At 37.5% G+C, this 15,147-nt stretch overlaps 1 protein-coding gene across 8 annotated transcripts in view; it reads left to right on the plus strand.

Annotated features, from left to right (window-relative positions):
• Positions 1 to 15,147, plus strand: part of Ankhd1 (ankyrin repeat and KH domain containing 1) — a 104,433-nt gene that overhangs the window by 2,307 nt on the left and 86,979 nt on the right. For all 8 annotated transcript variants that reach the window (XM_051202374.1, XM_051202375.1, XM_051202371.1 and 5 more), the window contains exons 2-3: positions 11,226 to 11,376; positions 14,695 to 14,851. In XM_051202374.1, the coding sequence (XP_051058331.1) occupies positions 11,226 to 11,376; positions 14,695 to 14,851 (308 nt within the window). The remainder of the gene's footprint in view (positions 1 to 11,225; positions 11,377 to 14,694; positions 14,852 to 15,147) is intronic.

A 15,147-nucleotide genomic window follows, 5' to 3' on the forward strand; every position in this document is an offset into this window, starting at 1 on the left:
GCCAGGGTTGAGTGCATGTGCCACCATGCCCAGCTTCATACTTAAAATTTTTTTGGTTTTATACGTAAAACCAAAGGTGTTTTGCCTATACGTGTGCACCACTTAAGTGCCTGGTGCCCACAGAGTCCAGAAGAGGGTATTAAGTCCCCTAAAACTGGAGCTAACAGCTGTTTGTGAGTCACCATGTGGATGTTGGGAATTGAACTGAGGTTCTTCGGAGCCATCTCTTCAGCCTCAGAATACCTGTTCTGCTGTTGGCTTTGTCTGTTTTTGTTTTGGTTTGATTTTTTCAAGACAGGGTTTGTCTGTGTAACAGACCTAGCTGTCTTGGAACTTTCTTTGTTGACCAGGCTGGCCTCCAACTCAGAGATCCACCTGCCTCTGCCTCCCAAGTGCTGGGATTAAAGGCATGTGCCACCAAGCCAGAACACTGATTCTTACTCTCTTGTTTACCTATATATTCTGTGCCAAGAAAATGAATTTGGGTATGAGTGTATGTTCAGATATTTTTCTTTTCTGGAGAGGTTTGGACATTGTAGTCCAGGCTGGACTTGTGTGTTGGGCAGTCTTCTGTCTGTGCCACCATTATGTCTTCTTGGCTGGCTGGCCCTCCTTCTTTTCTTTTTCTTCCCTTTAAACAACAACAGAAAACAAAACAAAACAAAAACCCTTTAGTTTTGGAATGTAGGTCTCTGAGCTTACATAGTATTTTGGGGAGATAGGGTGGGGTTTGATGTACATACAGATTCTTAACCTGCGGAGAAGGGAAGCTATTTTTGTGGTTTTTCCTTTCTTTCAGAGAAGAAATTCCTAAAATATTTCATAGCAGCAGTAAGTGTTGTAGGGCTTAAGTTAGTTATTTACCTTTTCTGGTTCTTTTTCATGAGCTGTTTTATTCTGTTGCTTTGGAAGGGATAATATAATATTCTTAGAAAAAAATACTAACCTATGAAGTATTTGAATAATGATAAAATCCTAATTTTCATATTTCCTAAATTATTTTAGAGACAATGAATTAGTTGTTACATAGTTGGAAGTGGAGATTGTCTTCTTCCCCATTTGGGGCAGAAGGTAAGAAATGAGAAATAAAAGACCCAGTACTGTGTTTTGCTGGTTAGGTTAAAAGGTCCTGTAGTTTGAGGTGAGGATCTAGGACTACTACTACTATTAGTAAATTTTTCTTTTTTTCTCTTAGTCTTATTTATTATTATTTTATTACTATTATTGTGTGTGCATACACAAATGTATGTGTGTGTGATAACATTCTCGTGGATGTCGTAGGACACCTTGTGGAAGTCAGTTCTCTGAGTTCTGGGGTTTGAACTGAGGTGGTCTGGTTTGATGTGTTTGTAACACTGAATCATCTTACCAGCTTCTATGCAATTAAAAAACAAACAAAAACCCACCGAAGTTATATTATCTTAGGGAAGCCATCATTTGGTTATTTATTTGTTTAGTGGTGCTGAGGATTAAATCCAGGGCCTAGCAGTACTCTGTAATTACATCCCTAGCACCTCTTCACTTTGTAAGATTTGAGATAAGGGTTTACCAAGTTGCTCAGGCTAACCTTCAACTTTCTCTTTAGCTGAAGCAGGGATTAAATCTTTTGTTGTTGGTTTTTGGTGTGTGTGTGTGTGTGTGTGTGTGTGTGTGTGTGTGTGTGTGTGTGTGTGTGAGATATAGTCTCACTGTGAAGCCCTGGCTGTCTTGAAACTCAGGGCGATCCATCTATGCTTTCCAAGTGCTGGGATTCACAGGTACCTGTGTCACCACACTAGATCTAAAACTTTTGATACTTCTGCTTCAGCCTCAGTGTTAATAGGCTGATGTCACCAGATTCACCTATTGCATATGGTTTTAAATGTAGGGGAATATCTCTTTTGTATTTCTTGAGGGTTATTGAGTTTCTCCTCCACATAAGTCCTTGACTAGAGGAGTCAACTTGCATTGGGCAATAGAAATCAGATTAAAATTTTCTTAGAGCTAGCTACAGAACTATAATTCAATGACTTGGGAGAATGAGTCAGGAGGATCAGGGACTAAAGGTCAGTCAAACACAACCCATATGAATGAGTTTAAATTATTTTTTAAAGATTTATTTTTATGTATATGTATGTCTGTATGTTCTTCCCACCTCAACTAGCCCTGTAGCCAATAACCTTTTTCTTTGAATAAATTTATAGTTTTTAAAGCATGTGCCATATTTACAATTATGTACAAGCTTTGTAGGGTTTTTTTTTTCCTCTGAAAATTACTTACAGACTCAAAAGCATAGACTGGATAGGTAGGTCAGTAGTTAAGTCAAAAGCACAGACCATATAGATTGGCAATTTCCTTTATTTGTTATATAATACAGGCAGGGTTTTTCAGTAGCATACTGACATTTTGGGCAAGATTAATTCTTTACTGTGAGGGTTCTCCCATGCATTAACTGCATTTGTATCTATCCACTAGATGCCAGTAGAAACCACATAATTGAGATAAACCCAAGTTCATATGATGCCTCCTGGGAACAAAATCAATCTTGCTCATTGGTATAGAGGCCACTCTTGTCAGGGATGGCAATTTTGTCATGAATACTCTTATTCAAACTTGAGGTAAACAAGGTGACTCACTGCTTTTAATAGCATCCCAAGGCTTAACACATAACCTGAACAAGAGAGAAATAGAGGGAAGGTACTGAAAAGTTTAATGTAAAACTAGTCGGAAATATTTTAAACTTCCTAAAGTAAGTTTATCAGTTAAAAGACCTTTTATTTTTGATATTTTCAAAAAGTTTACCTACTTTTCAGGAAAGTAAACATACAAAAAGTGTTATGAGGACTTTTAGTGTGTTCAAGACAGAAAGGGTTTTATTATATAAGTACCAGTGATGAAATAGGAAATATAAACTTTGTATTCTAGTGTGTAAATTTTGGAGACATTGGAAATCTTAAATGAAGAAGAGGCTATGTACTATTACTGTAACTTATGTACTTCAAGATAATATTCTATAAAGAAGTAAGACAGCATATAAGTTAATGTGTTGCTTGTGATTATTTGAGTTATGAATTTAGAGCAATGTAGAACTGGTTAGTGTGAGTGGAAGAAGACCTTATTGTGAAATGCATGAAAATTTTGTTTTGTTGATTTTTTTTTAAATCTTTAAACATATAACATGTAGTTCATAAAACTAACAAAGGACAAGTAATGAATTTCCTTTTTCACTTTTTAATGTTCCTTTAAAAAAAAAGTGTGTGAGAGAAAGCAGAGGGAAGAAGGGAGGGAGAGAGGGGAGTGGGAAAGGAAGTGCATGGCCCATTGCCTGAATGTGGAGGTCAGAGAACAACTTTTGGAAGTTGGTTCTCTCCACTTGGAGATCTGAATCCAATACAGGTTTTTAGGTTTGTGTGGCAGTACTTTTATCTGCATAGCCATCTTTGTTGTTTCTGCCCCCCTCTTTCTTGTAAAACAGTGTCACACATACAGCCAAGGTTGTCCTAGAACTCAGGATCATTGTACCTTCAAGCCCCAAATGCTGGGATTACAGGGTGCTTATCCCCTTTTCCCCCTCAGTTCCTTTCTTTTCTCTTGTGTGTGTTTTCAGGTAGGGTCTTATATAGCCCAAGCTGACCCCAAACCTGCTATGTAGTTTAGAATGACCTTGAACTCTTGCTCCTCCCATAATCACCCAGCTCTCTAGTCTTGGAGGAAGCACAGGGTCTTGCTTTGTAGCCCATGCTGGCTTTGAACTCCTTTAAAAAAACAAACCAACCAGAGTTCTCTATTTAGTTCTAGCTGTCCTGGAGTTCCATGTACAAACCAGGCTGGCCTCAACCTCAGAAATCATCCTGCCTCCCAATTGCTGGGATTAAAGTCACCACACCCAGCCTGGTTTTGAACTCTTGATCACCCTCCTTCAGCCTTGGGGATGGAATTATAGGGATTGTACTACCATGCCCAGCTTTTAATGGTGTGAATAATGCTGCTGTGAACATAGGTGGACAAATTTAGATACTGGGTTCTAGTCTTTGGATATAAGAACAGAAGTGCAATAGTTTTTAAAAATTATTTATGTATTTTATGTATGTGAGTGCTCTATCTGCATATATACCTGCATGCTGGAAGATAAATTGTAGATGTATAATGCAACTGTGTGTGATTTGGAACCCTGTTACTGATCTTTTTTCAAGTCTTTTTTTTTTTTTAATTTTAATTATGTGTCTGTGTGAAGCTGTGTGTGGAGTCTGCATGTGAGTGCTTGTATCAGTGGAGGCCAGAGGTATCAAATTCTGCTTGAGCTGGAATTAGAGGTGGTTCTTAGGTGGGTGCTAGGAATAGGATTCTGATCCTCTGCAACAGTAGTATGTGCTCTTAACCATTAAGCCACCTCTCTAGTCTTACTCTTTACTCATTTTTTTATGAGTTCATCTTTCATAATTAAATTCCATAGTTCCAGGCTGGGAGTGTAGCTCAGTTGGTAGAAAGCTTGCTTAGTATAATATCTGGATTTTATCCCAGCACAGCATAAAACCAAGCTTGTGGTGCAAGGCTATAATTCCAGTACTTACTTGGGAGGTAGAGGCAGGAGGATCAGAAGTTGAAGACTGTCCTAAGTGTATGCTGAGTTAGGAGTTAGAAGACAGCAGGGGCTACAATGAACCCTATCTTAAAAGAAAGAAAATTAAAATGAAAGAATTCTAAAGGTCCCTGCCTGTGTTGTAGAATACAGGGAAACTAAGGCAAGAGGACCATGGAGTGCCCAGGCTGTACATTAAGGAATCAGAGGATAAGGGTGACTAGGGAAGATAACTCAGTTGATGAAGTGCTTGCCAGGCAGGCATGGTGATCTGAGTTAGATCTCCAGTATCCACATAAAAAGCAGAAAGCCACAAGTGGTAGTGTGTTTGTAATTCCACCCTAGGGAGGCCAAAACAGGTAAATCCCCTGGAGCTTGTTGGCTGCTAGCTAGGCAGGTTAGCCTAGCCTAGCCTAACTTAATTGGCTATTATTCCCAGGCCTCAGTGAGAGACCTTTTCTCAAAAAACAAGGTGCTTAATGCCTGAGCAGGAAGGGCATTTGAGATTATTTGCTGGCCTCCACCTCTACACCTGTCCTAAGCAGTTGAGGCTATATCTCATTTGGTAGAGTGCTAACCTGGTGTGGATGGATCTCTGAGTTTGATCTCCACATAAAGTAGACTTGGTGATATACACCTGTAATCTCAGCATTTGAGGGTAGAGGCAGAAAAATCAGAAATTCAAGGTTGTTCTTAGCTATATAGTGAGTTACACAACACCCTGTCTCAAGCTAAAACAAAATAAGAATTGGTGATTGTATCTTACTTAGTGTTGGAGTACTCTCATATCCTATGCGGGACCAAGGATCTGTCTTCTTTGAAAACAGAAAAAGTCTTTCAAAAGTTTTAGTTCTTGATTACTTATTTAAGAATTCTGGTAAAATGCTTGTTGTCAAATTTGATGACTTGAGTTCAATCTTTAGAAACTATAGCAGAAGGAGAGAACTGATTCCCACAAGTTGTTTTCTGACTTGCATGTGTATACTATGGGACACAGAAAACATACTACTCTAGCAAAAAAAAAAAAAAAAAAAAAAAAAAATTTTTTTTTTAATTAAAATGAATTTTGGTTGGTTGAACATCCTTACATTCATCTGTCCATCCATGCTGGGGACTGTGAAACCTAGGGTCTTGTACATTTCGGGAGAGTATTCTGTGGATGAGCTGTATCCCCAGTCTTTTTTTTTTTTTTTTTTTTTTTTGGTTTTTTGTAGATCCTCAAACTCACAGAGATCCACCTGCCTCTGCCTCCCAAGCGTTGAGATTAAAGGCATGGGCCACCACTGATCGGCCATTTTTCTTTTTTAAAGATATTTCATATTGTAGTATTATCCAAGTTGTTTTATAACTCAGTGAGTGTAGCCCAGGCTGCCCTGGAATTTACATCAATTTCAGCTTCCCTAAGTGTTGAGATATAGATATGAGCAATGATGCTAAGCTCCCAGTTTTATATTTTTTTCTTTGTGGTGCTAAGGATTCAAGCCCTCTTTCCTGTTTTTTTTTTTTTTTAAAGATTATTTATTATGAATATAGTATTCTTCTGCATGCCAGAAGAGGCCATCAAATCTCGTTATAGATGGTTGTGAGCCTCCATGTGGTTGCTGGGAATTGAACTCAAGACCTCTGGAAGGGTAGCCAGTGCCCTTAACCTCTGAGCCATCTCTCCAGCTCCCCCTCTTTCCTTTTTTATTTTTTGAGATAAGAGTCTCAGTAAATTGTCCAGGCTAACCTTGAACTTAGTTCTAGCAGGCTTTGAATTTCTTGCCTCAATCTCCTAGTTATCTGAGATTACAGGATTATACCACCAGGCCTTGCCTGATTGGCATTTCTGAGTAGATTTGTTTATTTAGTCATGTTATTTGTTAAGCTTTATGCTAGGCTTTAGATGATGAAAAAATATTTCCTGCTCCTAAAGATACCAGTTTTGTTGTTGTTGTTTGTTTGTTTGTTTTCAGTAATAGGGGCATTTCAGGGAATGAGAAAAGTTTGCAAGTCCATTTAAACTCCTTTCAATATTGTGTGTCCCAGGAATGTTGCAATTTAATTAACTCATTGTCTTTAATTTTGTTATGGTTCTGTGACAGTCCAAGACATGAAATGTGCATTAATTGGATGATCTCTATAAAGGTACTGTTTGAGTCTTTACTTGAGGCCATGGATGGACCTTAAGAGGTGGCTGGAGAGATGGCTTGGTGGTTTAAGAACATGGGCTGCTCTTCCAGAGGTCCTGAGTTTAATTTCTAGCAACCACATGGTGGCTTTGAGCCACCTATAGTGGGATCTGATGCCCTCTTCTGGTGTGTATGTGTACATGCAAATAGAGCATTCATACATAAAATAAATAAATAAATCTTTAAAAAAAAAAAAAAAAAAAGAGGTGGACTGGGGCTGGGGAGATGGCTCAGTGGTTAAGAGCACTGGCTGTCCTTCCAGAGGACCTGAGTTCAATTCCCAGCACCCACATGGCAGTTCACTACTGTCTGTAACTTTAGTTCCTGGAGACTGGAAGCCCTCACACAGACATACATACAGGCAAAAACATCAATGCACATAAAATAAAAATAAATTAAAAAAAGAGATGGACTTACAAGGGTAATAATTTAAAATAAAAGTATTGCTACTGAGTTATCATGGATTGTTGTCTTGTGTCTTGTGCTCATGTTTTAGCAAAAGTCCAACTCTCTCTCTCTTTCTCTCTCTCTCTCTCTCTCTCTCTCTCTCTCTCTCTCTCTCTCTCTCTGAATATATATATTTAGGCAGGAGCATGTCATAGCATATGTATCAAGGTCAGAGGAAACTTTTGGAAGTAAGCTCTCACCTTCTACCTTGTCATGGCAAGGTCTCTTGTTTCTGCTGTTGCACCGTGTTCTGCAGGCTAGCTGTCTCATGAACTTCCTTGCCTTCTGTCTCATGTCTGGCTTTTTACTTGGGTTCAGGGTGTTGAACCCTAATTGACAGACTTTCATGGCCAAGTGCAGTTAGTACTTTTGTCTGCCAGGCCACTCCCTGGCCTAATGTCCTATATACTATACCAGTATATTCTTCTTCGAGGCCTTTGCCACTTTTGGGTCCCTCTGATAAGAATGTTCTCTTTTAAGATATCTATGTAGCTTCCCTCTTCCCTTTCTCTTCAGTAAATTTTATCTGGGGGTGGTGTTGCTGGATATCTTTGTCTTTTTGATTAGTGTTTGATGTAGCATTGACTTGACTACTTTTTAACACTGAGCTACTACATACAGCACTAGCCTGATATGCTCACTTACTTAAGCTATTTAAATCTTTTTCTGTATAGTCCTTGGCTGGCCTGGTGCTCCTTGTGTATTCCAGGCTATTCTCACACTCTCATACCTTATCCTTATTGGTGCTGGGATTACAGCCATCTGCTACCACTCCCAGATTCTTTTAAAAGACCTTCCAACTATATATTGCTTGTTTTCAGTAAATATCTCAGGCTCTCCAGTTCTAAAACTGAAATGATTATTTCCTTCCTCCATCCACCCCATCCCTTCTTCCTCCGTGTGTGTATGGGGCAGGCACTGGACATTAAATACATGGCTTTGGGCATCATACTAGGCATGTTTTTTTTAGCACTGAACTAAATACTTACTCTCATCATCTTTGTAAGCATTACCCTAAAACTAGTAACTCATTGCCCTAACTTAAGTCAGAGACCTCATAGTTCACACTGCTGCAACTTCTCACTATAGACATCTAACTCATCCTTTTTTCTGTGTTCTCACTTCTGCTGTAAATGAAACTGTCTTTCACCTGTATTATAGCTGTCTGTATGCCTCTAATCTTGTGTCTTCAGCTCTTTACCTTGCGATTAGAGTAAATGCTCTTTTACCAAAACTATTTATTTCAGCTGCCTTGGTGACTTTGTAGTCCTGGAACTGTGGAGGTTGAAGTAATAGGATTGCTGCTAGACTGAGCTGTTGAAAGTTCCAAAAAAGATTTTTTTAATAGCATACTAGATTATTTAGGATTTTGCTTTTGTTATTTTTCCAGAGTCAGTCCTCACTGACCTCCATTTGCTTTTTATATTTGAGCCCTTCCAAATTGCTGTAGTTCTGAACATCAGGCTATTGTATGCCCTGGAATGTATATGCCTTCACTTCCAGAATCAGTAATAACTATGATATGTTGAGGGCTCGTTGTCCATTGTTCTAACATGCTTCCTTATATATTCTCAAAATTAACCTTGTAGGTACCATGCAAGGAAAATTATATTCTTAATTTGCATATGAGGAAATAAACAATATATAATGTACAGTTATATTTTGTTAATGATAGTGCAAGGGTTTTTTTTTTTTTTTTTTTTTTTTGGTTTTTTGAGACAGGGTTTCTCTGTGGCTTTGGAGGCTGTCCTAGAACTAGGTCTTGTAAACCAGTCTGGTCTCGAACTCACAGAGTTTTTGAGTTTTGAGACAGGGTAATCCAGGTTTGGTCTCAAATTTACCAAGGCTGTCCTGGAACTCCTGCTTTTACCTTCCAGGTGCTGAGATAACAGGTATGCCACCACACCTTGCTTGTAAAGACTACCAAAAATGAAATTTGTGGTTGCTAATATTTAGCTGTCGATACTCAATATGATTTTTTTTTTATTTGCATCTGAGCACTTACATGATGTCACTTGTCTTTGCATGGTGTGACCACATGGCTAAGTATAGTATGTATATAACCAAAATAATGCATATGTTTTAGTTTTTTTTTTTTTTTTTTTTTTTTTTTTTTTGAGGGGGTTAGTATTGGGTCCTCAGCATGGCAAGTAAGTGGTCTTCCATTGAGCTATACCTCCATCCTAAAATGTCTAAATGTCTTTTTTTTTTTTTTTTTTTCAAGACAGGGGTTCTATGTTTAACAGCTCTAGCTGTCATGGAACTCATTCTGTAGACCAGGCTGGCCTTGAACTCATAGATCTACCTGCCTCTTCTTTCTAAGTGCTGGGATTAAAGGCATGTACCACCCCCTGACCCCCCCCCCAAAAAATTAAAATCTGGTTTTAGAAATATAGGCTGAGAGTAAGATAAGGTATAAGAACTAGATACTGATTATTGGAAGTTTTTTTTTTTTTCTTATCATTTTACCATTATTAGTCTTAAACCATATTAGTAAAATTGAAAGTTTCAATTTTTTTATACCATTGGTATGGGAAACAGAACAGTAGATAGAAAAAAATAAAATAAGCCTAAATATTAATATTAATTGTAGGCTAGAAAGATGACTCAGTACTAAGGTTATATTACACTGCTCTTGCAGAGGACATGAGCTAGATGTCCAGCCATCCATGTTAGGTAGCTCAAAACCACCACTAATTCTCCTTCTGAGGATCTGATGGCTTCCTTGTCTTTTGTTTTCTGAGGGTACCTGTACTCATGTTAACATACATATCCACAGGCACATACAAATAATTAAAAATAAATCTTAACAAATTCCAAGAAAACTGTGTACCTTAATTTTTTTTTTTTTCTTTTTTCTGTTTTTGTTTTTCAAGACAGGGTATCTTTGTGTAGCTTTGGAACCTGTCCTGGAACTTGCTCTATAGACCAGGCTGGCATCAGAGTCACAGAATCCTCTTGCCTCTATCTCCCAAAGTGCTGGGATTAAAGGCATGCACCACCACCGCCCGGCTGTGCACCTTAATTTTTAAAAATTCAATTAAAATTAACTTGATTTAAAAATGGAGGGTTCCATGTATACTTTTTAAATTTATTTTGTTCATTATACTGTTCATTAATTTCAGCAAAATACACATCAAATGCCTGCTAAGTATGATGTATCCTTAGGCATGCACCACTACACCCAGCAATGGGTTAAATCTGACTCTTTTTTTTTAGAGTCAGAAGAAATTAGAAAAGAAGATAGTTGCAATGCTATTATCTATTTTCCTGTATTGGAGATTGAACCTAGAGTTTTGCATGTTAGACAAATGTTCTAATATAAGATACATACCCAGCCCCCCTTACATTTATTTGCTTATCTGTGTTTGCATATGTGTGTGCCCATATGACTGTCAGTGTAGACAGAGGTCTGTGTGTGCACATGTAAGTGTCAATGTAGAGATCTGAGGACAACTTGCAGAATTCAGTTTTCTATTACAATGTGGGTTTTCAAGATCAAACTATGATCTCAGGTTGGCAGCAAGTACTTTTTTTTTTTACTCTAAGCCATCCACTCCCCCACCCTACCAAGTCTTTTTTCTGTTTACTTAGGACAAGGGTCTTACCAGGTTGCCTAGGTAAACTTTGTACTTTGATCTTCTTTCCTCAGCTTCTTGAGCAGCTAGGATTGCATGTCTTCACTAGGAATCCTAGCTGTATGCATTTGTGTGTGATTGTTATTTTTCTACCTAGTTCTGTGTACAGTTTCCTAAAAGGTTATGTGTATATACTTCATAAAAAACACATGTATATATAAAGATTTTTATGCTCTGTGCTAGGAACATAAAAATACAATGCTCTCCAAGAAACTTATAAGTGTGCCTGGGTTATATCTGTCATCATGCTTGAAGATTAACAGAGAATGCTCACTCAAAGTTCTGTCCTTATAACTCTTGTTTATATAATTATCTGGTTATATTTAAATTTCAAATAATACTGACTTAGATTATAGTTATAGTCATGTTGCCGTTAGCTTCATCATTATTCCATTTTTAATTCATAAACAGGTTGAATCATTTATTTTGGACCAAGAAGATTTGGATAACCCAGTCCTTAAAACGTCAGAGATATTCTTATCAAGTACAGCAGAAGGAGCTGATTTACGAACTGTGGATCCGGAGACCCAAGCGAGACTGGAAGCATTGCTAGAAGCAGCGGGTACTCCATTGATTTTCTCTTTAAAAGTAGATCTCACCAGGAGTGGTGGCGCACGCCTTTAATCCTGGCACTTGGGAGGCAGTGGCAGGAGGATCTCTGTAGGACTGTGGCCTACATGGAGAGACCCTGTCTCACAATGACAACAAAAAGAATAGATCTAAGATGTCATACAAGATTATCTAAGGAATATTTGACATACCAAATTTACAATCTCTGATGTTAATTTTGTCATTTCCTAAAAAAGTTCACACTGTATTTTAAAAATTCTTGGTTAAATGTAATGAATAATTTTTTGACTCTTTTTAAGTTAGTAAAGATATTTAGTTATCAAGTGCATCAGGTGCATGGAAAACAGAAGTGTAGCTTATAAAATTTTTACTGTATTTGAACTGATTCAGGGAATTCTAATATATTTTACTTATTCATTTTAATTGATGACTACCTTAATTATAAATAGCTTTTTTTTTTAATTTTTAAGTGAGCACAAACTAAAATATAAAAGGCTATGCAAAACTACTGGTTTTGAAGTACCAGCAAAGAAAATCTGTGATAGGCCTAATGTGGTAGCTAGTTCATACCTATAATACTAGCCCTCTGTAGGGCTATTCTTTTTTTTCCTGGACAGCTTGGGCTACATAGTGATTTCCAAGCCAGTTGGAGCTACAGTATAAAACTTTGTCTCAAAAAAAAAAAAAAAAAATTACTCAGGGTCTAGAGAGATGGTTCAGAAGTTAAGAGCACTGGCTATTCTTCTAGAGGACCTGAGTTCAATTTTCAGCACCCACATGAATCTCTCAACTTTTAAAACTAAAATACCTATGCACACAAAAAACCTGATCCAAATGATGTATGATAAACGTTTTTTCACTGGGTTTTGTGGTATACATGTGTAAGGGAAGCTGAGGCACATGGATCATAGACTTAATTAAGAAAGAAAGCACAGGTAATATGTTTTTTTTTTAAATAACACTTATTAGTTTTTAAATTTTATGATCAGTGGTTTTTTTTTTTTTTTGGTCTACATGTATCTGTGTGACGGTTTCAGAAGCCCTAGAAGTGGAATTATAGACAACTGTGAGCTGCTGTGTGAGTGCTGGGAATTGAACTTAGGCCTTCTGGAAGAGTAACCACTGAGCCTTAACTGCTGAGCCATTTCTCCAGCCCCTATTTATTATTTTATGATGTACAGTCTGCTCATTATTTACTATACAGAGTTTCCATTGCACTACAATTAAAGTCTTTTATCTTCCCTAAAATACAGAAATCTAGAGCAGGGTGTGGTGGCACAAGCCTATAATCCTGTCACCTGGGACACTGAAGCCAGAGAATTCCTCAAGTTCAAGACTAGTTTAGCCTCCATAACCAGACCTTTTCTCACCAAAAAAAAAAAAAAAAAAAAAAAAAAAGGAAGTCTAGCCACGAGAAGACTGAGGTAGAAAGATTACTACAAATCTGTGGCCATCCTGGCCTATAAAGTGAAATTCTTTTTTTTATTAATTGTATAGATAGGTATGGTGGCTCATACCCATGCTTCTAGCCCTGAGAAGGTAAGGTAAGGCTAAGGTAAAAGGATCAGGCATTGAAGGCCAGCCTTGGCTACATACTGGCACTATCTCAAAAAAAAAAAAAAAATTTTTTTTTTTTTTTGAGAAATTAATAGAAAAATTTACTGTTCACTTAAAATTATTTATTTAATTTTTATTGTTTGCTTTTCTTTTTTATTTGTGCTGAGCATATGTATGTATGGGTACTTGTGCCACATCATGAATTTCGAGGTCAAAGGATAACCTTCAGGAGTTAGTTTTCTCCTATTACCTTGTAAGTCACTGAGGTTAAACTTACGCCATCAGGCTTGACAGCAGGTGCTTTTACTTGATGAGCCATCTCATTTCCTCTTGTATTCTTTTTTTTTTTTAATAGTCCCTAAGCTAGGTATGGTGTCATAAACTTTTAATCCCAGCACTCAGGAGGCAGTGGCAGGTAGATGTCTGAGTTTGAGGCCAGCGTACTTGGTCTACACATTGAGTTCCAGGGCAGTCAGGACCACATAAAGAGACCCTGCCCCCCCCAATAACAAATAAAGAGATAACCAAAACTATAAAGAGAGACTTTGTCTCTAATAAATAAGTAAATAAAATAATAAAAAATGGTTAGCTACACATTAAGTGCCATACATCTATATTAGCTGTTAGCTGGCTTTGTGTTACACACCTAAAATCGTATGAGTTGTGGGTTAGAGGCAGATGAATTAGGAGTTCAGAGCCAGTTTTGGCTGTGTATTACATTTGAGGCCAACCAAGACAATATAAAAACTAGGGGAATAAAGACTTTCAAAGTGCTGAAAATTCAAAATAAAAAGTCTTAAATCGCATGAATTAATTCAGCTTCCTTACTAACCTAGCACTACTAACCAGGTGTGTGGTAAACATGAATGATCTCAGTACTCAGAAACTCAAGTCTAGAAGATCAGTTCTAGACCAGCCTAGGCTATGTAGCAAGTCCATATCTTTAGATATATATATATATATATATATATATATATATGGTGTTGGATAGATGTCACCATGGACAAGAGTGCTTGCTGTGCAAGTATGAGGGCATTAGTTTGGATCCCACAGCCACATAAAAAGTCAGGTGTGTCAGGCTTATAACTCCAGTGCTATGGGGGAGAGAGGCAGGAGATTCCCTGGTGCTTGCTGGCTGTCAGCCAAGCTACTAGTTCAGTGAGAGACGAGTTCAGAAGGACTAAGGTGTAGAGTACTATAGCAAAGTATGTGATATCCTTTTCTGGCCTACACAAAAGCATGTGCACCTATACACATGTGCATATACTGCATACACATATCGTCATATACATACATAACATTAATGAAAAACCAAAACCTCAAACTATGCTGCTAGCGATTCAGAAAGATTGTTAACAGCCTTTTAACATTTCACATCAAAGGAAAGAAAATTTAAATTTCACCCATTATTGCTACTGAAAATAGAATGGGCAAGTGTCCTGTACTACCAATTTTATTGGTAAGACAGTTCTTCAAATGAAATATTACTCAGTCCATATAATAAGGATCATATTAAGTCAAACTCAGAATTAGGTATAGGAAAAGCTAATAAGTATATTGTAAAGATGGAAATACTAAAACATAGGTGGTTTGCTATGGCTTTGACGTTAGTGGTAGAACTGAAATCTTCAACATTATTTATTTGCTGTCAGGTTCATTTATGGGGTCTATGTTTCTTAGGCATGTGTAATGATGCTTAAAATATAATTTCAACACTTTTTTGCTTTTTCCCTGCACTGCCTCACTGACTAAGGAATTGGCAAATTGTCAACTGCTGATGGTAAAGCTTTTGCAGACCCTGAAGTACTGCGGAGACTGACATCTTCGGTTAGCTGTGCACTGGATGAAGCTGCTGCTGCACTAACACGGATGAGAGCAGAGAACACACACAGCACAGGACAAGTGGACACGTATGTATTCAGTACTTTGCTAGTTTTCCTGAAAAACATGAGCCAGTTGGGTGTTTGAAAGGATGTTAACATTTTAAGTTGACATATGAATGTACATGCCATATAGATATAAAATGATATTTTTATTCATCTGTTTTTAAGACAGTCTCTCTACATAGCCCTGGATGCCCTGGAACACAATGTTGACCAGGCTAACCTCAAACTCAGAGATCTGCCTGCTTCTCTCTCTCTCTCTCTCTCTCTCTCTCTCTCTCTCTCTCTCTCTCTCTCTTTTTTTTTTTAATTTATTTAACTTT

Source organism: Phodopus roborovskii, unplaced genomic scaffold (assembly GCF_943737965.1).
Source record: "Phodopus roborovskii unplaced genomic scaffold, PHOROB, whole genome shotgun sequence".
NCBI classification, from domain to species: domain Eukaryota; kingdom Metazoa; phylum Chordata; class Mammalia; order Rodentia; family Cricetidae; genus Phodopus; species Phodopus roborovskii.